The 25,010-nt window shown below is 36.8% G+C and overlaps 1 protein-coding gene across 3 annotated transcripts in view; it reads left to right on the top strand.

Annotated features, from left to right (window-relative positions):
• Positions 1-19,009, top strand: part of THBS2 (thrombospondin 2) — a 33,159-nt gene extending 14,150 nt beyond the window's left edge. For 2 of the 3 annotated variants that reach the window (XM_071431177.1, XM_071431164.1), the window contains exons 13-22: positions 961-1,179; positions 4,233-4,340; positions 6,120-6,279; positions 7,725-7,843; positions 8,289-8,523; positions 11,368-11,595; positions 12,083-12,354; positions 13,330-13,427; positions 15,684-15,823; positions 16,492-19,009. In XM_071431177.1, coding sequence (XP_071287278.1) covers positions 961-1,179; positions 4,233-4,340; positions 6,120-6,279; positions 7,725-7,843; positions 8,289-8,523; positions 11,368-11,595; positions 12,083-12,354; positions 13,330-13,427; positions 15,684-15,823; positions 16,492-16,499 — 1,587 coding nt within the window. In that variant the 3' untranslated portion in view covers positions 16,500-19,009. Of the gene's footprint in view, positions 1-960; positions 1,180-4,232; positions 4,341-6,119; positions 6,280-7,724; positions 7,844-8,288; positions 8,524-11,367; positions 11,596-12,082; positions 12,355-13,329; positions 13,432-15,683; positions 15,824-16,491 lie in introns of those variants that run through there. The other variant, XM_071431172.1, reaches the window with a different exon arrangement.
• The last annotated feature ends 6,001 nt before the right edge of the window (positions 19,010-25,010 follow it).

Here is a 25,010-nt window from a genome sequence, read left to right as displayed (position 1 = left end):
GTTTTGGGTAACAAAATACTTAATTTGGGATTGGCTTTTTTAAGAGTTTGATTTTTTTTTTGAAGGCATCTGCACAGTTCTACCAAATGAGCCTAAAATTCCAGGAGCAAACAGTTCTCTGCTTTGCATTCCTTTCTCTGAGGTTAACATACCTGTTCTGGAGAATGGAAATTGAAGAATTAGGATTGTTTTTTTCATAAGTATGACACTGTTAATTTCAGTGTTATCAGACACATGTCTGACGTTCTCACTCCCTAAATTCCATTGGGCCAAAGCTTATCAGTGGTGAAGGACAGCAGGAAGTAGAAGTGAGGTTGAAGACTACAGTTTCCTAGAAAAGACAAAAAATGTTAAAGTGGGAGTCATGGTTTGCCATCTCTTTGTTACTGTTGAATCAATCTGTGGTTAGCTCAGCTTGTGAATTCTACATGTGAACCATCTGTGTAAGATTCTCAAATACTGTCAATGAAAATACAGTGATACTGATACATTTCATACTGTCAATGAAAAATACAGTGATAAGGAAGAGGTAAAAAAAACCTACATGAGGTGAACACAAGAATTACTTAGGGTCTCTTTGATTTAAGAAAATAAGATAGTCCTTTTATACTGTCAGGCAAAACACTGAAGAAAAGAGGTGAGTACAATCTCCTTTCTGTTGCAGTTAATTTCTGGGGTTTAGTGACATCTGGAAGAAGGCAGATACAGTTCTGAGATTGTTAACCACTTTAATTGCTTTTTAAATAATTTCCAATTTTTCTCGTGGTTTGTCTTAATTATATTCATTGTACATATTTGTTGGAGTTGTGAACTGAGAGAGCAGTATGATTTACTAACCACAATCAAAACAAAGTTCCTGTCTTCAGAGCTCTAAAAAACTGGTCTGATTTTGACAAAGCTGAGGCACACACAGATGGCTGTGATTATCAAGTTTCATTGAATATGCTCCATCATTTATAGGTCTGTGAACCTGAGAATCCATGCAAGGACAAGACACACAGCTGCCACAAGTCTGCAGAGTGCATCTATCTGGGCCATTTCAGTGATCCAATGTACAAATGTGAATGTAGGACAGGTTATGCTGGTGATGGCCGCATCTGTGGTGAGGATTCAGATTTGGATGGCTGGCCTAATAACAACTTGGTCTGTGCTGCCAATGCAACGTACCACTGTGTGAAGGTAGGTGAAAAAGGTTGATAAAAATGCTATGTGTTAACAACATTTTCACTTTTTCCTAAATAGTTGTGAGTAACCCTTTTAATTCATTAAGCTGGTGCTTTCAGTAAGCTTTGACTGTTACAGTATGCTCGTTTTCTAGGAGATTGTGAAATGTATATTCACTTAATCTGGTAAAATGCAGTAAGGGATTATCAAAATTAAATCCAGAGTCCTCTGCCTTGGATTTCTTCCTAATCAGAACACATGGACAATTGTGATGCTTGTGAATGGAGTTAGCACACTGAGCAGGAGTTGCCTAAAGCATGGGTGTGAGGCACAGAGCTAGTGAGAACCAACCAAGGATCTCAGGGACCAGGCCAGTGTGAAATCCTACCTGCAGGGCTTGTAAAAAGACACTGACACCATGTAAGGGCTAGAGTTCAAAATGCTGTCTTGGACTACCCTTCCTTTTAAAGAGTTAAGCAGACCACACACTGTGACAACTGGATTCAGAGCCTGAGATCATTTTTAACAATAGGAGCCTAAGAGAGGAATGAATGTGACTAATTAGAGGCGTTCTCCTTATTGCAAAGGCTCACAGGAGCAGGATGAGAGATTCAGCCTCTCTTGCCCTTCAGAGATGTGAAATCCCAGCTCTCACCCTCTCAAGGGGAATCACCTGACCTGCCCACCCCCATTGGCTCTACACCTGGCAAATGGCACCTATTCAATCTTGCTGTGCTGTTGTAGTGAACAATGAAACATTACTACACCAATGAGAAAAAACAGCATCACGGAGCCTAAAAATGGTAGCATGTAGGTTTATTAGGTTGTGTCCACCAGATATGTTCCCTGGGACCTGGTTCTATTCTCATCTGAAGCACACCAAGTCTTTCTTGGTTTCACGGCCTGAGGTTCCTTCCAGTGGGAATTGCTCAAAAATGGTGAGCAGCCTCCTTGTAGCTCTTGTCCTGATGCTGTAGGAAACCAGGCTGAAAGTTGTTCCACCAGTTTAACAATGGTTCAAATAGCTGAGGGGTGAAGGCACCCCCTGACAGGCAATTCCCTGGATCCTAGTTCTAAGTGGTGGCCTTGCTGATGGCTGAATGACAGGCACAATACAGAGGGGCATATACTGTTTGCAGCAACAAGTTAAGCAACTGGGATGGAGGAGTTTTGTCAGAGCAGAAGGCATGTGCAGGTATTCAGTTTTAAACACCTACCTGTGGGGCCACTGACAACACTGGATTACCTGCATAGGATTACTAGGCAGAAGCTCAAGTGTCCTGCTAATTAGTCATGGCTGTAAGGGTAAGATTTTCTCTTCTGAGAAAATTTTCCCAGACCTGAAACATTTTTCCTTCTTCTCTGTGTTAAAGTGATCTGCCTATAAATCTTCTTGAGGTTCTAGCAACTTCTGCAAAAAAAAAAAAAAACAAAATTGAAAGAAATGTAAAAATAACTGAACTCTAGACTTCTAAAGTGGTTAAAACAAATACAGACCAAGGGACTAGGAAAGTTTCAAATCAGGCTGTTTGAGAGAATAAGTCACTTGTATGAATCTGGGCTCTATCAGCCAAAGGGTTTCAGATATGGATGGAAATTTGGGCCTCAAATGTTGGTCTTCCTCACTGCAATTGATGTGTGTTCCTTGTAGATTCAGCCAACTTAGCTGTTGCACTTCATATATATTTCTTTCAGTTCCTGTCATCAGAATTTGCACATGTTCACTCTTGATGTAACACAAAGCATTAGTTTTGGTTAAATACAACATGCTGAACCCATTCAGAAAAAACCCTGTTTCCAAAGATTGTTTAATGCTTTGTGTAATATGTGTTGATCTAATAGACACAAGTACTTCATTAAGAGGACCTCTCCACCTGCCAAAAAAACCCTTTAATACTACCACAAATTTTCAGGCCCTTGTGTTCTTTACAAAATATCCTAGCTGAGTAATTTGATTTTAAAAAACTTCTTTCCTTGAGCTGATAATAACTGAAAATTAACTTACTCTTGTGACTATTTTCTTTCATTATTTAAATTTTTTTTTGTATTACTGGTAACCAGTGTTGAGGTGGATAGTCAAGACTCTTCACAGGTATTTGATAAAAATTTTGGGGATTTGATATTTATCACAATATTTCCAGTACTCTTTTTCTTAATTGTCTGCACTATTAGAACTGCTGAGATTGAAAACGCCTTACTATAATATTAATTTTTTAGAGTATGTGTTACAAAGGAGATATTTGTACACTCTTTTGACAGATTCAGTTTTGGGTGAGGTAGATGTGGAATGTGAGTAAAGATGAGAATAACAGAGTGTATTTTCATAGATGTATTTATTCATAGCAAGTGGTAGAGTTGAAGTCCATTTTAGGTGATTTTAGTATTTAAAAAAAAATGCATATAAAAAGTTTGGCAAGCTATTTTACTTATTTTTCAGTGTAACTTAAGAATTGTTTTTATAAAATAATCATTCTTTACAAAGCTGTGTCACAAAATAAAGAGGAGCTGTTTGACTTTTATTTTAAAGCCCTGGGAGTGCAAAGGTACTGTTTTGCAGAACAGTATAAAGACACTTTTTTCAAAATCCTTTCTTAGAGTCTTCCCCTTCATTGATGTGTAGTACTTTCCATTGCTGTGCAGTAACTTCCATATGAACAGCTGTTTCTGAAGACCTTCTCTTGGCTTGGCTTTTTTATTTTTCTGGCAACAAAACCTGCTGATTTTTTCTGTAATCTTCAAACATATCTCACGAATTGTCTACAAAAAGTTGGTGTAAGAGTGCATGTCTGTGCGTGTGGTGTGTTTGTTCTTTGCTAGTTCCCTCTAAAATTTACCAGAAATGTCACACTAATAGCAGCTGGGAAATAAAATGATTTGCAGCTGCATTTCACTTACTTTACAATATGAAAGCAGAAAATGAATTGGCAACAAAAAACCAGGCACTTTCAAAAGTACTTAGCTGATTGCTCTGGTTTTATAGTCTCTGGTGTACCATATCTACTATTCTGCCCAGGCAAGTTATCCTGACCTAATGTAAGCATAATGTATTGATTATTTCTTTTGGCCAGGATAACTGCCCTCTTCTGCCTAACTCTGGCCAAGAAGACTTTGATAAAGATGGCAAAGGAGATGCCTGTGATGAGGATGATGACAATGATGGTGTCGAAGATGACAAAGTAAGCTATCTGTCTGCAATATGTTTGACCTAAACATCTGATTTTAAAGAAAAGTATTACAATAGATGTGAACTTTATTTTTCAGAGCTTCAACTGAGTTATTCTGCACTTCCTTCCCTGAATGATGGGTAGTGCAGAGTGAAGCTGTGTTCAGTCAAAGGAGAGTAGTGCTGTGCAGAGCAAAGCAGCCTGGGGAGCCCCAGGACCTATGTTCTCTGTATCAGTTTTGAGTTCAGTTATGTATGTGAAAACAGTTTAATGGAAAGTAGTTTGGGATTTTTTATATTTTAATGGGAGAGTAACAAGTCTACTGTATTTGAAAAGCTGGTAATATTATATATAAGATGTTCTTTTTATTCATTGTAACTTTTTTCTGAAACAACTATAAACACAGCCAGTATCAAAGGAAAATAATGGGAGGAAAATACCTAGCCTGATTTATACTTTCCTTCAGATCCGCCCAGAAGACAAATTCATTTACCTGCAGAGTCTAAAAGATAGCCTTAGTCTAAAACTGTTGCCTTGTACAATCAACAAAAAGATAGAGGCACTTTGAGAGTTTGCTTCACCCTGGCTTTTCAGAACATGTTTAGCATGAGTGAATTGTTATTAGAATTTTACTGTTCCTCTTTGTTTCCTTCAGAGGCAACCTAGATGCTCTAGAACTTCAGATGGTTAAAGTTGGGCAAGAGCTGTGTTCATCTGGTCTCTATTTGGAAAACTTAAAAAAAAAAAACCAAACAAAAAACCCAGCAAAAAATAATTTGATAAAGAAATAGTATGAGTAGTTTTTGAAGCTAGAAATTGTTTTATGAACAGCATGAAATTTTGACTTGCCTCCATATGTTGCCCTTGATTATATGAAACGTATTTCTGGGGAATTTAAAGTATTGTGCTAAAAAAATATTTCCTATTAAATGTGGGTTTTTTTCTATTTAGCAGAGAAAAAAGAACTTTAAAGATTTTTTTCCTTATTATCTCCCTTCAGATTCCATGCCACTGTTGTAGCCCTCACTTCTACTGTTTTGGTTTTCTTTCTTTCTTCTTTGTGTTTCACACTGAGTACTTTCTTGTGCATGTGAAAAAGTCCATGAGCAATTTGGGAATGTGTGAAATATAAGAATTATTCTTCTGGCAGACTTTTCAATTAAAATGATAGGAAATTTTCAAAATTCCATTTAAATGTCTCAGGTAAAAAGATTTTTGGGAAATGAGAGTATTTCATTTTAACATTTTTAAAAACTTTTTATATTGTATTATCTTGTTCAATAGAACACAACCAATAAAAATTCAATACTTGTTTAAATTGAAAAGTCAAAGTATGTGATATAAACTTCAAAATACCCACAGTAGTTTGTTCCAAAAAAGTCAAAGTAATAATTCTAGTTGTTTCTTTTTTGTTTTTCGAAAGTTACAAAATGCAGCGGAAGTTGACCTGATTTTGCAACATGTTCTGATTTTTTTAAGTACATGAACCAGTGATACACCTTTATTTAAATGTCTGAGTACAGATCCAGTTCAAATGCCTGTTGCTCTCCCTATGAGATAGTGAGCACAATTCACATGTTTGTGCAAAAGAGACCATTTTGTACAGGCTGTCCAGGTGCCATCCTGTTACCACCAAGACCTTCAGTATAGGTACAGCTTGTCTGTTAAAAAAATAGTGGATTAATATTTGGTTTTTGAATTCTGTCCAAGATGAACAGGAGTTACCCTGTCATAGTATGCTCTCATGAGTTGTGATTTATATTGTGAAATCTATTTTTTTTTTCTCACTAGGACAATTGCCCTCTTCTGTTCAACCCTCGCCAGTTTGATTATGACAAGGATGAAGTTGGTGACCGCTGTGACAATTGCCCCTATGTGCACAACCCTGCTCAGATTGACACAGACAACAATGGGGAGGGTGACTCATGTGCTGTGGACATTGATGGAGATGGTATGATTTCACTTTTGAGAATTAGGTGCTGTTCCACAAGTGCACTTTGCTTTATGGCCGATGAGATTGGCTACTTGCTTTTATATGTGGAATAAAATCGGGTCTAGCAGCTCAGAAATGTTGGACAAGACAGAAAAGGCTGAGGTTCATCTGCCCTGTGTAGTATGGTTGCCCATACAGTCCCTAAATGACTACAATTAATATTACTAAAGAATAAATCACAGCATGTCTTTATCAGTGTAATCTTAAAAAAATTCTTTCTCTCATTTGTGTTCCAAAGTAATCAGGGCCTAATATGACACTTCTGTTGACTTTTGCTTTTCCTTTTAGGAAGGGAAAAGAACATCAGAACATTCACACAGTTAAGACAATATCCATAGTAAAGTAATCTGCTTTTCTATGAATGTATAAGTATGCAAAACTCACAGTAATCCAAATACACATTTTTTAGTATGTCTTAAAATATTGTGCTTATTTCCTCCACCAGTACATTGCTATATAACCCCACTTTGATCAGAATAAGAATGGGGGAAAGCCACTTAAATATTGTTCAGAAATCATATCCCTGTGGCATTTCAAATGTGTGAAGAGACAGAAATACTAAAAGTTGAAGAAATCTAGCTTTGGGTTTTGCTCAATGTTTTAAACATTTGAATGCTTATCAGACTTTAGGTTCTGAACATTTTGAAGATATCCTATCCTCCCTCTGATCATCAGGTTCATAGTAGTGCTTGTGGTAGTTCTGCATTTGAAGAAAAATCCAATCATATGTTATTGGCTGAAAGATTATACAAATTTACGGGACCATGTAATACAGGGAAGAGTCCTTGTATCTTTCCCAGAAAGATATGCCAACGTGTGTTTGTTTCTTTTCATCTTATAATTTTGAAGTAGATTATTGGTTTTATAATGAAGCTTCCTGAGGAGGAACAGTTTCTTTTGAAAATTTGGCGCACTATACAATTAATGATGCACATGTTCTGGTAAAATTAAGTTATTTAATGGTGAGGCAGCTGAATATTAATACAGTTGTTTCTATACAAAAGTTCACAAGTTTGAGCCTGATGTAGCTGTGCATTCTATGCCATTTCTTAGAGTAGGGGAATAAAACCCAAACCAAATTATTAAAAGAAAAATACCCCACCCCTTTACCTGTTATTCAATTAAAAAAAAATAGATTCTTAAGACATAATCAGCACTTATTTTTCCATAGGTAAATACATACAGAAAATTTTGTTGTGATAAGAAAATGGAATTGATACCATAATTTTTTTTCTAAGATTAATTTCAACTATTTCTAGCAATGATGTTGTAGCAATCAGAAACCTTATGAGCCCCTTAAGAGCCTTGCTTCTTCACTGGTGATTCCTACAGTCTATGGCTGTCTGTGTTGTATGTTGTACCATTTTGATTTTTTCAATATTTTGTTGGTTTTTTTCCTCTAGACATTTTTAATGAACGAGATAATTGCCCTTACGTCTACAACACAGACCAGAGTGATACAGATGGTGATGGAGTTGGTGATCAGTGTGATAATTGTCCATTGATGCATAATCCAGACCAGGTAAATGAATTCAGTTACCTTAATGGTAACATCAAAACAAGGGCAGAGAAAAGACCACAGGAATTTCTATCAGTCCCTGTACTGAGAGCTGAAAAGGTGGAACTATATTGCTCACTTTCACATCTCATATTGTGAGATCCCTTTGTATCAGATGAAAGGGAAGTACAGTGATGATTGCTTTAATCCATCTGCAAGTAAAGCCCTGCCCTGCAAGTATCCTGGGGACCCGATCTTACCCACTGATCGAAGAATAAGTTGCCATACTAGCTTGAAGTTATGCTTGTGCTTTTAGCACGGTTGTCATTGTGATATTTGTCACTACAGAAGCCCTTGAAGAGAAGTGTTGAGCAGTTAAGTACCATGTTGAGCATTAAGTACCATGAGCTGTACTTCTGTATTGAGTAAAAATAATAAAATTACTCTGCGCAATTCTTTTTTGGGGTAGACTGATGCAGATAATGACCTTGTTGGTGACCAGTGTGACAATAATGAGGACATAGATGAAGATGGCCACCAAAACAACCAGGATAACTGCCCTTACATCCCCAATGCTAACCAAGCTGACCACGATCAGGATGGTAAAGGAGATGCCTGTGACCCTGATGATGACAATGATGGTGTCCCAGATGACAGGGACAACTGCCGCCTCAGATACAACCCTGAGCAGGAGGACTCAGATGGTAAGAGCAAGGTCATATGAATTTCATTTAGTTCTTAGTGTCTGATTTTGATCTTGGTGCATTAATATCTGGTGAAGAGAGACTTCACAGCAAACCGAGCTGCTTTTGACATTTGAGATACCAGGAATTAGATGGAACTGAACTGCTCGGTTTGGTCAAGGGTTAGAGCATTAGGAAATGTCTTTGACAGGAGCTCAAACATGCACATACTTAATTACAGGAGAAAACCTTTAAGAAATTTTTTTAAAACCAAAAAAATCCATGTTTTTTGTTAATATTCTTATTTTTACATTTAATTGAAATATTAAAAGTGTCAGAAAATATTTCAAATAGCTTGAAATACCAATGTCTTAAAAAATGAAAAGTAAGCTGTTTCACTTTCCATCTGAAAATTAAAATAAAAAAAAGTGGTTTACTACAGTTTTATTTTGAGAAACAGACTATTTCTTCAGGATTTTTTAAGTCAATTGTTTTTCTTTAAATTGACTTCTAAGAATCTTTTCTCAAAATTTTTTTTACAGACTGCTCTAAATAAGTCTTGATGATATACATGTCGCAGTTAAAAAATGGATACGAAATTGGCCTTTTTTTTTTTTTGGTAAAATGTTTTTGGTCACCTCAGACAGTACTTCTCTGTGCTTGGCATTATTTAAATAATGAAATAGTTTCACAATTACAATTTTAATTTTGAAAATGTTTATGATCCTTTAAAAACAACCAAATATATTTACAGTAATGACCCTTGCAATAAATGCAGGTAAGCAATTTCTGTTCCCAGTTATACAACTTGCTGGAGCTGTTCCATGGCTGTGCTGTAGAAATTGAAAGCAGAATTTATTACTTACACAATATGTTTTTATGTACATTTAGAAAGATAAAATGCTGAGCCTTGTCTGATTTCCTGGTAAGACAATGCTGTCAGTAGGAAGTTTCTGGTTGGTAGTCAGTAGTAGCTCTTAATTTATATAACCTTTCAGTCCTATTATATGTGTCCAAAATATCTTTATATTTGCCAGTCCCTGGAATAGCCCCTTAATTTCATAAATCCAGAATAAGGGTGATCCCCAAGCTGAGATAATTTAAGTTATCCATTATCTGGTTCTTGTAAAAGAAACTACATTGATGTATGGATTAATGATTCAGAAGAAGCGTATACTTAATCAGTTTAGCCAGCTCATCACTGTCATTAGCAGCAAGTCCAACAGAAATCTTGGAAAAGGGGTAAATAAAGCCAAAAATTGCTCCCATGCTCTTGAAGATAGGAGTTTTAGCACATAAAGATGAGGCCCTGGAGAGAGCTGTTGGATGTGACTGGATAAACAAACACTTTCTAACTTTCCTTGACAGGGAATGAATGTTGTCAGCAGCAACTCACTACCAAATGAACATCAGCTGGACTTCTAGTGAATAATTAGATTCTTCTGTGAATTATCTCTTTGATTTGGCAAAGGAAACAAAATAGGAAATTAATTCCCTTTTCTCCAATGAGTGCTAAGACAAACAGGTGGAGGAACACACAGCTGGTCAGGATTTGGAGTTGTCTGTGGTACATATCCCAGGTGGAAAATGGGACTATTTTACCACATATGAGCTGCAGAGAGCCCTGAGACACTAGATGTTTCAATTTTCTCTAATTAGTCTTTTCTTTTTGGCTGTTTGCTAAAACTCCTTCAGCTTTCTGTCTGAAAGCTCCATACTCGGGTAATACTGTGTTGGTTAGTCATGGTAACGTAGCTTTCCATTTTGCTGTGAAACATCTAGTAGTAGGTCAGTATTGAATGAGTTGGGTCATTGCTATTTCCCACTGTGTTAATTCCCATGTTCTTAGGGCAGTCATAAACACTGGGGGAAAAAACCCCAAAAAACAGATGCTCTGCTATGTGAGGATAGAAACAAATTGGCAGCGCTGGTTTTGCATTAGTACCCAATGTAATATCCAGTGGTTTCTGTTGTAAAAGTTGGAGCCATTTGGGAATTTGTTTCTATACTTGTCTAGTCAAGCTTTTCTACATTATTTTCAGGTCTTTTTGCTATTGTATGCCATGGAATAATGGAGTCATTGGCATGAGTTTTTTTAATAGATGCCTCCTTTTACTTCTTGCTGTTTGAGGCTATACTTCTTGCTATTCATGTCTCTTGGTGTCCATTAATATTATAGGTAAACTAAGAAAGGAAATAATTTTTAGTTTTTCTAAAATATTTAGTGTAGTAAAAGTGTTGAGCAGAAGCACAGCTATAGATGAGCTGTACTTTTTTGTGCTCTAAAAAACTTCCTACAATCGAATACAAAACTTAATTTTTTCATTCTTCTGAGGCTAGTCCTGTTGAATGTAGTGCTGCCTTCTTTTCTCATGCATTTTTCTGAAGCACTATGTTATTTATAAGCCAAATTGTTCTACCTACAAGTGAGAGAGTGGCTAAGCATGTATGCATATTTTACTGCAACAATCTCCCCCCTTATTTTTGGCATAGAGGTGACACATCTGCAATCTGTGGGGTCTTAGATGGATTCTTGCAGAAAGAATCTTAAGACAGTGATAAGAGTCTAAAAATAGTTTAATGTGATCAAGAATATATAAATATTTAGTAATGTATCATATTTAGTGATATGTGGAAGATTAAGATTTTAATGATATTCTTTGAATTGATTTGTGCAGCACATGTTAAAATGTGGTGTTCTATCCACATCTGGAACAAATCAAACTGAAAATGTAATGCAAGCATTAGTGAATTACATCGACACAGCAAACTTCCAACTTTTCCCACCCTGATTCCAAAGTGGTGTATAAACTGGGGCCGGATAAATTGCTAACAATTGCCTCTGCTTATTCACATTGCTTACAGGTGATGGCAGAGGTGATATTTGCAAAGATGACTTTGACAATGACAATGTTCCAGATATCTATGATGTATGCCCTGAAAACAATGCCATCAGTGAAACTGATTTCAGAAAGTTCCAGATGGTCCCTCTGGACCCCAAGGGAACAGCTCAGATTGATCCCAACTGGGTTATTCGTCATCAAGGCAAGGAACTGGTGCAGACTGCTAACTCTGATCCTGGAATAGCTGTAGGTGAGTATCAGATGTGATCATCTTTGGAAAAGTAACAAGTAATTCTGTGATAAGGAAAGGGAAAAAGAAAGTAGATAAAATGGTAGAAAAGGTAGGAAAAAAGGTACATAAATGCACCTTTTCAGTGCTGCTAACATTGGACTAATGATGGAGGCAGTGTATATGCCCAAAGTATAAACAGCTCAATGCTGTCTGCATTTCTTGTCCATTCATCTCATCACTGACTGTAACATACATAAAATACCCAACTGAAAAAAATTTTGTAGGTGTAGTGCCTGCTCTCTTCAATGGCCCTTGTAAGCAACTTACTTCTCTCCAGAAGCCTCCATGCAGGCAAGTGTAATTACCTCCTCTTCTACAGGTGAGGAAACTGGGAAATACCACTTATGTCTCCTGCCAAAATTCAGGCTGTAGCTGGGACTCTTGGGTGTGTGTAACTGGAGCCAGCATTGTAACTCAGTGGTTTGTCTCTCTTGTCCTCTTCCAGGCTACGATGAGTTCAGCTCTGTTGACTTCAGCGGGACATTCTATGTTAACACAGACCGTGACGACGACTACGCCGGCTTTGTGTTTGGCTACCAGTCCAGCAGTCGGTTTTATGTTCTGATGTGGAAGCAGGTCACTCAGACCTATTGGGAGGACAAACCCACCAGGGCTTATGGCTATTCTGGTGTGTCACTCAAAGTAGTGAATTCAACAACTGGTACTGGTGAGCACTTACGAAATGCTCTCTGGCACACAGGAAACACCCCTGGACAGGTGAGAGATTTAAAACTTTAGGCCAACAGTGCATGACTAATATTTTAAAAATAAGGGACATGTTTCAAAAAGAATTCCCTTTCACACCTCAATTTTTGTGCATGTTTATCAGTTTTTCTTCAATTCCCTTATTAGTAGTGTCAATTGTAACGCATGCATTGTATTTCAAAGACAATCACATAAAAGAGAGGATGAGGTGTGATCAGAAAGAAAACGAGAGAGATGTCTCAGTTATACAGAAATCCTTTGTTACTTCTGTATTGGCACTTGCTTCTTTGGTGTTACAGCTTGTTTGAATTATACATGGTTTAGAGTACAGTGACAGAAAAAGAGAAGACATTGAAAAAAAGAGAGAAAAACTGCTGCTGTTCCAAGCATGGAAGAAACTTGTGCATTTTGGAAATTATGTTGGTAGGGCTTCACTTGTGGATAGGAATTCACAGGACTGTCACTGAATGGAAGTTTTCAACTAGCAGCCACAGGCAGTAACATCTGTACAAGCTGCAGTTCCTCTCCCTCACTGGAGGCACTCATTCAGCATCAGCTCTGTCAGCCTGGTTGTATGTATGTGCAAACCCAAAGAGTTCCAAATGCCTTTGGACAATAGTCTTGGACACATGATGTGACTTTTGGGGGTGGTCCTTTGCATGGCCAGGAGTTGGATTTGATGATCCTTGTGGGTCTCTTCTAATTTGGCCAATTCTGTGACCTCATAAGGGAAGTGAAGGTTCAATGCCGTAACTGTCTTCAGTGACTCTAGCTGTGAAACTGCAGGTGAATAACTGATCAACAGTTTAAGACAGAAATTTCCATTACTTTCACCCCATAAAAGAAGTCTTTTGATGATACAGTCAAATGTTAAACTATTTTCAGTTTCATACTCTGCAGAAAACAAGCTTTGGCAGTTACAGTGGTGGATGTGGAGTTACTGGGGCATGGTGTGTTTCTAATAAAGCATTTGTATTCCTACTGTAGGTGCGTACTTTGTGGCATGATCCCAAGAACATTGGCTGGAAAGATTATACTGCTTACAGGTGGCACTTGATTCATAGGCCTAAAACAGGATTAATAAAGTAAGAAATATTTCTGTACTTCTACATTTTCTAGTAGCAATGCTTTTGTCTCTGTTGATTTAAAAGCTATGTTCTCAGTTTCATTGTTGTTTCTGATAATTGTTACTTGTGTGACAGTTTGTCCAACATTTTGGGAACATTTTATTATCTTCAGAATAATTTACTTTTCTTTTCAGATGTATTTAATTTGGTCTGGATGGTTCAATATTTACATCAACTAAATACCCTTAAATCAAAGAAAAAAAAAATAGGCCTCTTTCTCAATAGCTTTTCTGTAAGGAGACCAAAAATTCCTGAGCAAAACTCAAAGCGAGATTAGAACATGAGATTGCTCCCCAGTCTGTGGAATTTCAGTGAATGAAAATAATTATAAACATGAGCATTGCCTCAGGGAAGCAGGCCAAGGGCCTGTCTACTTCAGCATCCTGTCTCCCGTAGTGGCTTACACAAGACACTGCCGAAGTGGCCATGAGCACATCTGTAATGCACAAAGGGAGATGTGGCAAATGACTTTCTGTAGAGCCCAGCTGTTTAGCTGATGTTCCAAAGACTGAGGATTAACTGCCCATGTCAGTTTTATCTTCTCCTTACTACTGGAACTATAAAGGATATTTTTCATGGGGTAGAGTCAGACCTTACCTCCAAACGTCTTTCTTGTGTTTATGTGCAGGAGGTTTTCATTTGTCTGTGAAAGACAAAGTGTAGACAAATTAGGATAGACTAAGTTCCCTGTTTTTGTAAAGAGAGAAGTTTCTTTATGGTTCAGTGTATTGCAGTACAAAGCATTGACTGATAAAGGTCAAAAAGAAACTTTTATTTTTTTAATTCACTTTGCTGTTACCTGTAACTTCCTTTACAGAATCTACATAGTGTCAGACAAATGATGTTACCACTGGTGTCACATTAGATTAATACAACATGGCAAATTCTGTGGCTTGGGGCATTAAATTCCTTCATATGTTAGGGTGTTCTGATAGAAAATGAATTAATTATTTTTTTCACTAATGAAGTCATGAAACAATTTATTTGTACAGAAATATAAATTCCATATGAACATGATAAGGGCTATGTAATTTTTGATGGGTTGAATGAACTATTAAACTCTTCCCATATGTTTTGGGTTTTTGATATTTTGAGAATTATATTAAATAGGATTACATGAACATGAAAATCTGTCTTTTTTTTACTGTTCTTTTCACCATTCATTAAATACTGATCTCAGGGAGCAGTTTTGTAATTTTCTTTGTGCACTTTTCAGGGAAAAGAACACTTTATTACAAGTGCTGGACATATATTTCTGTCTAAACAGAAATCTGCCCCTACCTAACTGCTGTGTTCTAGGAGGCTGCTCAAGTGTTGTCATCCTCATGTGAAGCCATCTTGCTGTGTATAACTAATGTATTGTCAGTTGAAGCAGGACAATAATCTCTGACTCCAAAAGCTAGTCTAATTAATAAACTATAGAGTAATTTCTCATTTGGCCAAGGAGACTGAGAGCCTAAAAATCTAGACTGTCTCAAAGTTTCCCAGGAGAAGCAGAGGATCCAAGTTTGTGGAAATTCAGTCTCTCTGATAAAGAAAGAAAATGAAGTGCTGACTTTCGAGGTCTTTTGTCTCCAGGGTCGATGCCTGAAAGACTAAAAAAAAACCTCCAAGAACCAAAAAAACCAAGTTCTCCTTTTCCAATTTATTGTTAGTCTAGCTCTTTGTGTCCAAATCCTTCTAGCTTTCATTAAGCTCTTAAAATGCCTGAAATTGAGATTCAGCATGTCTCCAATTAATGCTTTGTTTGAATCTAAAGGGATGGTTCTTCCAATTTCTGATGTTGGCCCTTGCACCTAAAGATAAATAAATCAGCTGCTCACACAGCTGCAAAGACAGCTTTGTTCAGTGATGTGACAAGGAAGGCCATGTGCTAACCCCTGAGTTCACTGGGACAGGGGCTTATCAGTGAATGCTAGTACATGACATAGTTCATTCCAGGAGACATGACTGTTCTAAATAAAGAACTGGGAAATCTTTTGCAGATGGTGTGCATGAAAACACTAAAGGAGCAGTCCCACTGCTTCTGATTAATGTGTTATGGCTGCCAGCCACGTGGGTGTGAGATAGAGATGAGAAGTGATCCCTACAACGAGGTTGGGCTTTCTGGTGCCTTGTTAAAATTAATTCTGCTCCAGGTTTTACAGACTGTTACCAGCTCTTACACTGGATACTGTATTATCCTCTTTGTTTAATTTATGTCCTTCTTTACAGAGTTCTGGTTTATGAAGGGAAACAAGTCATGGTGGATTCTGGACCAATCTATGATACAACTTTTGCTGGTGGACGATTAGGTCTTTTTGTCTTCTCTCAAGAGATGGTCTATTTCTCTGACCTCAAATATGAATGCAGAGGTTAGTTACAAAAAATGTCTGAAAAATGCTTAAGCCTTTCATAACTTGTGGAACAAGCACAAAGTGTCTAAATGAAAAGTATCCTGTAAATGAAAAGCAATCTGTAATATCATAACATGGCAAAGACCTTTGGTGAAATGCCATGAATGCCCCTAGAATAATCGCAATTTGAATAATAAACCCCAGATGTTTAATACTATCCACCTGGAAAAAATGAGGTAGAAATTTCTGAGAAAGACTTGCTTAGAATTCTCTCTATATATCCACTGTCCTCTGTAGGCTATTTCAGTATGACCTGCAGGCAGAGAGATACTTCTGGATCACCCCTCTTTCGAGAGGCATGGAAAAGAGAGCAGATATCTTTAATGAGCACGTCTGTCTGTAATGCCTTGTCTGAAATGTTTTGAAATACAGATAATGCTTTTCCAGGTTTTCTTGTATATTATTTCGTGCAGCTAGATACATAGCTGCACATACACATGCTTGTCTCTTTCTCTATGTAGGCACATGTGGTTTTATATAAATGTCCTCCCGTTTGTAGGAAAATGAAGAACAGAAAGTGTTATGCTGCATCTCTTAAGTGTATCATGGTGGAGTTCTTTTTTGATTGAGTTCCTAACCAAAAAAAACCCCAATCACAATTAATATATTTTTCCCATTTCTTTCAGATGCTTGAGCAGTGGTTGCTGCATTACCAGCAAAGTACTGTAGATGCTATGCAACCCAGACACCTCAGTACACCCTGGTACTCCCAGTTTCTATTTTTGTGTACCTCCTGTCCTCTCTCCTCATGCTCCACTCTCCAGGATCCTCCCAGCTGCCAGGAGTGCTTCAGCCACCCTTCCACCCAAGTGCCTTCTCACAGCCAGGACTAATGAAACCTAAACGTGAACGTCGGACCCACCACTGAAGCAAAAGCAGATTGATACATTAGAACACTTTTGTAGAGTGAAAACTTAGCAAAACATGTTTGTTTGTTTACTTGTCTTTTTTAAAGAATGACGTTTACATATAAAAATGTAATTACTTAATGTATTTATATATATGGAGAAAAAGAGGGGGGATGATGATTGTCAGTTGTTATGTTTAAGTGAGGAAAAATGTGTCTTAATTTTTTGGGTGCATGGTTGACACTTCCTAGCTCTGACAAAGACTGGACTTCAGTAACACAGAGCTTCTGGGTCTAATTTTAGCAGAGTAATGGTGGGCCACACCAACAGTGAAAATTACTTTGGCTATTAAAGATCAATTATAAACATTGCTTGATTCAAAAAGGTGCTTAGTTGATAAGGATGCTCTTAGTAGCACTCTTTAAAATGATTATTGGTAGAACTGTCAAATTTGCAACCTAAAGCATTCTTTAGTAGGGGCTTTATTTAGGCCAAAGAGAATTGAACTAGAAACTCTCATGTGAAAGGGAAGAGTGATTCATTGAAACATCTGAGGCTATCACTACTGTCTGACTTTCAAAAAATTATTTCCAGTTGCCCTGTTTTCATCATATTCTGCATTGCCTTGTAATAAAGAATATACCGTGACTATGTGGAGCAAAATGAACCTGAACCACTTTTCCACCTCTGCTGCAAAAAGCACTTTGACATCCTGAACCCTGATGTGGGTTTTTGAAAAGGTGGCAATGCTGCCATTACTTAATTTGGTAACATATGAATTTAAGGTTCCATTTATAAATATTTTGTTAGTATTTATTGTGATTATCACACCAAGCTACCTTCTCTGATAATTGATTTTAAAGCATATAATCCATCAATAATACATTCACAAATAATGGTATTTTAAAGCTATTTTTGAAAGCATATCACAATATGTAGATATTGTCAAAGCATAGCCTACATTTAAGTATAGTTCCATGGATTATAGTCATGTATACTTTAAAGTTAAATGAATAATAATAAGGAATTTACAAATGGAACCTTAATATATATCCAGTTACCCTAATTTTAATATTTTTGTATTGTTACCTATGTCTGCTGTATATAGAACTTCTTAAATAATGCTGAAGGGGTACCAGTGTTTATTCTAAACAGATACAACAGTTACTCAGATAAACAATAGTATAGACATGTTTAACATTTTTGTTTTGTTTAAGATGTATGAGCTTTGTTCACAAAAAGAACACAGGCTGGTGTAATTTTATTCATAGATGCGATACCTGATGGAAGAATACAGTACCTCTGCCTTCTTCTAGGGCACAGTGAGCTAAATGTTGAATCAACTTTTTCTCCTTTGAAATAGGTTTTGTGGCTATATTCATTAGAAAGGAATCAACAATTGCTGGCTTTATTGCACATTTTATAATATTCATATTATCAAATATTTTTTATTTTATTTCAATTTGTTTTGTTGCTGGTTTTTCTTTTGTTTTGGATTTTTTGTTGTTTTCACAAATCCTCTTCATGAGGTTTTAAATATTTCAGTTTCTTTTGGTGTTTCAAATGGCATCTCCAATTTCCAAGTGGAAGGGAGGATGACTTCATTAAATATAATGAGTAATGGCTGTGTAGGGTTTTTTGTTTTGTCAGAGACATCAATTTAGGGATGAAGATGTTAATATTTGGACTGTATCATAATTTTCCTATTCTATGTAAATTATTTATGATGGGTTTTTTTAATTTCTTTTTCTTTTTTTTTCCTTGCAAGTGTGTGTGAGAGAGTGAGACTGATGAAATTTCATTTTGTTTTGCCAAAGACTGTATATAATTATTTATTTGTTTACAAGGACAGACATTTATCAATTGACGTCCTGATTCATTTAGTCAGATCCTCATTTTTATATATATATTTTAAGAAATTAATAATAGGAAATAAACTGTAAAAAGGTTTTATAATCCAAAATCTCTTTACCTTTTTTATAGTTACAGTTTTTCTTTAAAGAAAATATTCCATTTTGCTAAGCTCTTAGCTAAGCCTCTTGCCTTGCTGGAAACCAGTTCATTTCAAGCAAACCAAGAAATCTGTTGCTTTCCTAAAAGATCACTGACTGTCTTAAGTTTGTAAACAGCAGGTTTCCTAGGATCTCTGACAAGACATCATTCCCCATGAAGTCTTTATCTGGCAAACAATCACAAATTTTATTTATAGCATTGTGAATGAGAAATTTTGGTCCTGCTTCTCTGTATTGTGTCTTGGCCCATGTGTTTGAACAAATATATCTTATTTTGCAACTGCTGCTTCTCTGAGTCCCATCTGAGTCATTGGGATTCGTTGGTGTGAGTGGGGATTGCCTTCCTGCTGGAGAATTTCAGGAACCAATGAATCATCACAAACCAAAGAGAATAAAATACAAGAAAATAATTCTTAGCATGAGACATCTTTCCTATGAATATAAACAACTCACAGGGAGGGGAATTTGAATTGCATTAGGAAAAATAAGAATGCCGAGCATGTCAAATGCCAGTTTTGGACTGTGAACACTAGTTCTAACTTTTCTTGGCCTTACAAATATCCCAACGATTTGGTTTCCTTGGCTTTTGATTCCCATGAGAGTACTTGAAACATTACACAAGAAAGCCATGTGGCCTTCAGTACATTCCTTTGTGAGTCCTTTAAAACAATACAAATGTTCAGTCTTGTAGGTATGTGTAAGGACATCAATGATTGACATTATTCAGGTAATAGAGTGTGACCAAGAACTTATTCTCCACTTTCTCAAGAGTTTTGTAAGCTCTTTGGTACGGATCTTCATGAGTTTTGAACATGAGCACTTATTTATGGTTCTATGGGGAAAAAAATCTCTTCATGGCACCAAAAAACCACCCACAAAACTAAAGACAAGGAAATAAAATGACTGGAAATGTGTGAAAACATAACAGCAGCACTTTAGCACTAATACAGCATCTCTCAGAAAAGCAGAAGGGAAGGACCAAAAAAAGCAAATTTTCTGGGAATGAGCAGATTCACCTAAAGCAGTGGCATCCTCTGACCTGTGTCCATTGGTCTAACCACCTTTTTTAAGGCTTTTGAACGTACTCAAGTATTTGCATAACCTGGTAAAAAGACATTTAAAAATTATACAGTGTCTGCCACATCTGGTTCCCAAAAAGAGATGGGTATGGAAGAAGGTCTGAAATTCCTTTGGAGAGGCTGTTTTTCCTCACAAGGGGAAGCTGAGTAGAGCAGGTGAGGATTCTGCCACTAATATATGAGTAATACTAGGCAAAATTTTTTTCACTATCCTGGGCATCATATTCCCACCTACTAAAATTTAGTGATACATTTCCTCACCTTTAAAATACTTGTTACGTCTTGTGTGTATCTAACTGGTTTTGGACCAGCCAGAAAAACAGGAAAGCGTGAAATCCTGAAACTGTTCTAAAATTATGTTCTGATGAGACTTCTTGACCCCTTCTAAAATGTGGGGGTTTTGGGTACACTTTGGATAAGCCATTGAATTCTGAAAAGTTAAGATGAGCTCACAGTATTTAAGGATTTGTCCATTATAAGAGAAGAAGATTTGCCATGGTTTCTTCCAGAAAGAAAGGAAATAATTCCACCCAAGGATTATACCTGTGATTTTGTACATCAAGCAGCCCAAATAATATATGATGAATACTAACATACGTGTGTACTCCCTGCTAGCCACACGATAGGACAGGAGCTGCTACAGACTGTCACAGTCAGAGGGCCAAACCCTTGTCTTGGTCAGCTCAGTGGGAGCTTTGCTTGAGTGATAGCTGGATGAGATTCAGTCTTTGGTTTGTGCTGCAGACATCCACAGAGCAAGAGCTCTAATGCTTGCATGGGAACATCTGCTCTCTAAAGCCATTTGAAAAAAAAATTATAACTATGTAATAACTTGGCACAGCATTGTTTCCATTGTGGAGAAGACCACCCTTGTAGATGAGGAAGGGGGGCTTTGAAGAAAAAGAAACCTGGTGCTGATTAAACCAAAGGTTCTTCTAATCTATTATCCTACTTCTTGAAAGCTGCCTGTATCTAATTCACTAGAAGAAGGTGTCAAGTATTTATCATTAAAAACCATACATTAGCACTCCTCGAAGGAAAACATAATTCTTAGCCCCAGGCAGAAAATGGGTGGGTCTGCCTTTGTGCCTGCCTGCTTTATTTTGCACTAAGATAACTGCAAATATTATTGTTATTCATGAAAATATCCCAGATTTTTAATCCCAATTCTCCTCCTATTGAGAACTCTGGAGATTGATTATATATTCTGTACAGTATAAATTTCCTTTTTACCAATTTCAGATCTGTTGCTGTTTAATTTCATTGACAGGCTTGATTTCTCCCAGATTTAGGAAAGGAATTAATAACATATATTTCATCATAAAACTGTGCGTTAGAAAAACAATATCCTACTTTACTGCTTTGTGCAAGTGTCTGTAATGGGTTCATGTGGTACATCAAAGGTAGAAGAATTTCCTCTGCTTGCTGAAAAGATCAGCTGTAGTGTTGTTGATATTTTGTTGTAGGTACAGGATGCTCCCCATGTTTATGGCCTTCTCCAAATCTATCATTTTAGCTCTTGTGCAGAGGTGTTATATATATGCACATGCACACATAGAGAGAAAAATCTACATATTTTGCAAAGGTTAAGTATCATTCTGTGCTTGGCTTGTTCTTAATGCCTTCCCTAGCCAGCTGCTACTGGCCACAGTTGGAATCAGGCAAATGAGATGGACAGACCTCTTTTCCCTTGTCAATTGTCACTGATCATTACCTGTTCTTCTTGATATATTTAGAGCTGGAAGTGTTTGGTTCTCTTTTAGAAGCAAGTGAATTCCTTTTTAGACACTGCTGTCATTTCTGAATTCTTTTCAGCACTGCTAAATGCAAAAGCCTCTGGAAGCTGGAGGATTGCATTACAAGTCACACTTCAAATCTTAGCAACAGCTGTTCTAAGGTAACTTTTAATTTAGAAAATTATTTTAGTCATTGAGATTACAGAGTCATTCAGTAACTTCTGGCAGATAGTCTTGACACCCCCTTTAGGAGCTGATTTTTTCTCTTTAAATAATGTTGATGGAAAAGAAAACAAAGGAAAGGATAGCAAGCTGCAGGCGCAGTGAGCAGCTGAAAAGGATAATTTTGATCAATGCTTTTTCTTCATATGAGTGAAGAAAAAGAAACCTAATGGTTTCAGTTTCATGCAAGGAAGTCTTCAGCTGATCATTCAATCCAGTGTACTTCCTGGAGCTGCTGCTTCTGCCTTCTTGCAAATAGCAATAACCTCCACTAGAAAGACATTGTTAAGGCACTCCTTGCTGGTGAGACTGGAGTACTTTTGAGTTTACAGCATTTCAGAGCTAGAACCCAAGAAAATTAATCTGTCCTGGTTTTCAAAGAATCAGCTCAGTGTCTAGGTTTTTGCAGCCAGAAGCAAAAGACCACCCATCTTGATGTGGATGTAATCCAGTGGGTTTAACTATATGCAGTAGCTCACCCTGGATGCTGAAGAAATAGGGACGGTGTTTTGAGCTGAAACTAGTGACAACTGGGAGATCAATTGCCTTCTCAAGTGAGAATAAGTTCCAAAGATATTGTCAATCACTGCTATAGAGAACAACAGTTCTCCATTTAAAAAGTGCCAATGCTCGTAAAGGAGAGGGAAGGAAACCAGAACCTTGTTAAATGCTCAGATTAAGATCTGCGCAGTTTTCAGAGAAGTGGAGCATATACAGGCAGTAAAATGGAAATAGACCACATTTTTTTTTCTTGGAAATTTTTCCTTTTAAGTATTTTTTTTAAAGACAGATATAAAGAGTCTCTTTTCTTTCAGATTTGTTATATATCAATGTAAAGCTCGCACTTATTTGAGAAGGAAGCAAACTCAATTTTACACAGAGGACACTGAGACAATTACTTTTTTCTGCAGTTCCAAATTCCTCCATAGGATTTAATTAATTGCTTTTTGTTGAAGACTTTATAGTTTTCTGTGTTTATTTAACACTATTAAAATGGTCAATAATGATAAATTATCTTTTTGGGTCAGCTTATTTGATGTCTCCACCAAAGACTGGTGTCCGAACTTAAAATACACCTTAAATCAGTATTCATAAAATGGAATGAAATTAAGCCATTCATGGTTATATATAGGAAAATTTCTCAACTCAGCATAGAAACTGTATTGTTCATCACTGGATAATCAAGAAACCTGTTGTTCTTCATGCCTAGCATCAGCCATCACTGTGGTGTGTGAAGATAATATCCTCCTGCTCCTAAACATAAAGAAAAAGGAATCTGTAGCTGAACAGAAATTAATCAGAGAGATTCTGAACACTGGGGCAATGACTATCACAAGACCATCTGTTCTAAAACATGAAGGCACAAGTCATTATGACAACAATAAAAAAAAAATCAGCTCCTGCTATTTCCTGTTCAGAATTTCCTCTAAAAATGAATTGACATCCCTTTAAGAGAAATTAAGATAGGCAATCTTACCTTCTAGTTATTCATTCAACTACGGGGCACTATGCTGGAGGCATAGATGAAAAGAACTCTTTATTGCTAACCTGTTATATTTGGCAGGTTGACACTGTAAGGTCTAGACTTTCAAACACATCTGTAGTTTTCAGTACAGAAAAATGTTCTGGAGCTAATGCCTAATTTAAAAAAAATGACCCTGGTATTCAATATATTATCTGAGTTTATTATTAAGACAAATAATATCTATGGAATATTTTCAAGGTGGGGGTGAAATATTTACTATATTATATTTGAAAATGTGTGGATAATATCCACTTTTTTGCATTGATTGAAGGGTCTTTCATGTAATCTTTTCAGTTCTTAGGGTTGGGTTTTTTTTTCTGTTTCCATCTACAGTAACATAAAAATGAGGAGATGATTTTTGTTATTAGCAACCATTCTTTACTGCAGATATGAAGTCTGGTTTTTACTGAAATCACATGCCCTGGGCAGGAATGTTCTATCCAGAACAATTTGACTGTTCTGTGGAGGGGAAGAACTGTTCTCTCCCTGTTCACTTCCAGAAGGCATTAACAGCCTTCTGAAGAGAGGTACAGTACAACTGAGTTACTGAAATCAGAGTTACTGAAACTGAGTTACTGGCATCTGTGGCACGAATCCACTTAACCTGCCATGGCAGCCAAAGAAATAGCCAAGGTAAGTAGTCCTGCTTACAGCTGTCCTGGGCACAGTCTTCTACAGAGAAGGGGGGAATCTGTGCCAAGGGCATGGAGAGTCACTTCACCCACTGAGGTCTGCAGATCAGCTCCATGGCTTCTGTGTTGCCTGTACTAAAAATATGTTCCCCTAGCCTTACGCCAATGCATCTGTGTACAATCTAGTTCCACATTTAGCACCTGAATACTGCATTTAAGATTTATTTCTTTTCTTAATGATGCATACAGACTAAAATTAAACAGTCTTACTTGCTTATTTCTGGAACATTTGTGCCAGCACTGCTTTTTTTTCCTTCCACGAGCTGGGGTTTCATAGTGCTCCTGTATGTCCCAGAGCATGGAATGACTTGAAAGAGTTCTTAGAGAAAGTCCAGTGCAAACCACCGTAGTGTTATAATACTGGAAGGATCATTGCTTGTGCATTTTCATTCATGTCCAGGACAAGTTCATAATGTGGTGGGTCCTATTTTTCAAAGAGTGTGAATTGTTTAGCTCCCTAATTATATACATACTTTCTTCCCTCTGTTGTTCCTCCATCAAATACTGTGATTTACCAATGCAGGTAACAGGCTGGTAAATCACAACCTATTTCATATCAGCTATTATTTCATATCAACTTCTTAGGTCATGCACAATTCCCAAAACCGACTGCAGCCACTTTCAGAAATAAAAGATTTTTTTGTAGTACTTTCAGAAATAAAAGATTTTTTGTAAATGAGTTGCATAAATTTCTATAGTTTTAAAAGAAATTAATGTGTGTGTTGGCACATATGGCCTTCTTATAAAGAGGAAGTTCACTTTTCTGTCCAATTTTGATGCTGCATTTCCATATGGATATGGAAAAGACATTATCAATGCACATTTTTGTGTCCCTTCCTGCAATATTCTAGTAAAGTTTTAACACTGGGGAATGGCTTGGAAAACCTTTGGGCTGAGACATCTAAACAATTCAAGACACAGAACTGGTATTTCTCAAGAATAAAGATTAATTTTTGCAAGAAACTGTAAACATTTCACTGTGATTAATAAGGTAATAAATTGAAGTATCTTTACCTCTTCTACTGTTCATT

Source organism: Agelaius tricolor, unplaced genomic scaffold (genome assembly GCF_023055355.1).
Source record: "Agelaius tricolor isolate 1412-34295 unplaced genomic scaffold, bAgeTri1.0.p SCAF_1, whole genome shotgun sequence".
Taxonomy (NCBI): Eukaryota; Metazoa; Chordata; class Aves; order Passeriformes; family Icteridae; genus Agelaius; species Agelaius tricolor.
Note: the sequence above shows the minus strand (reverse complement) of the source record. Positions and strands in the feature narration are given on the sequence as shown.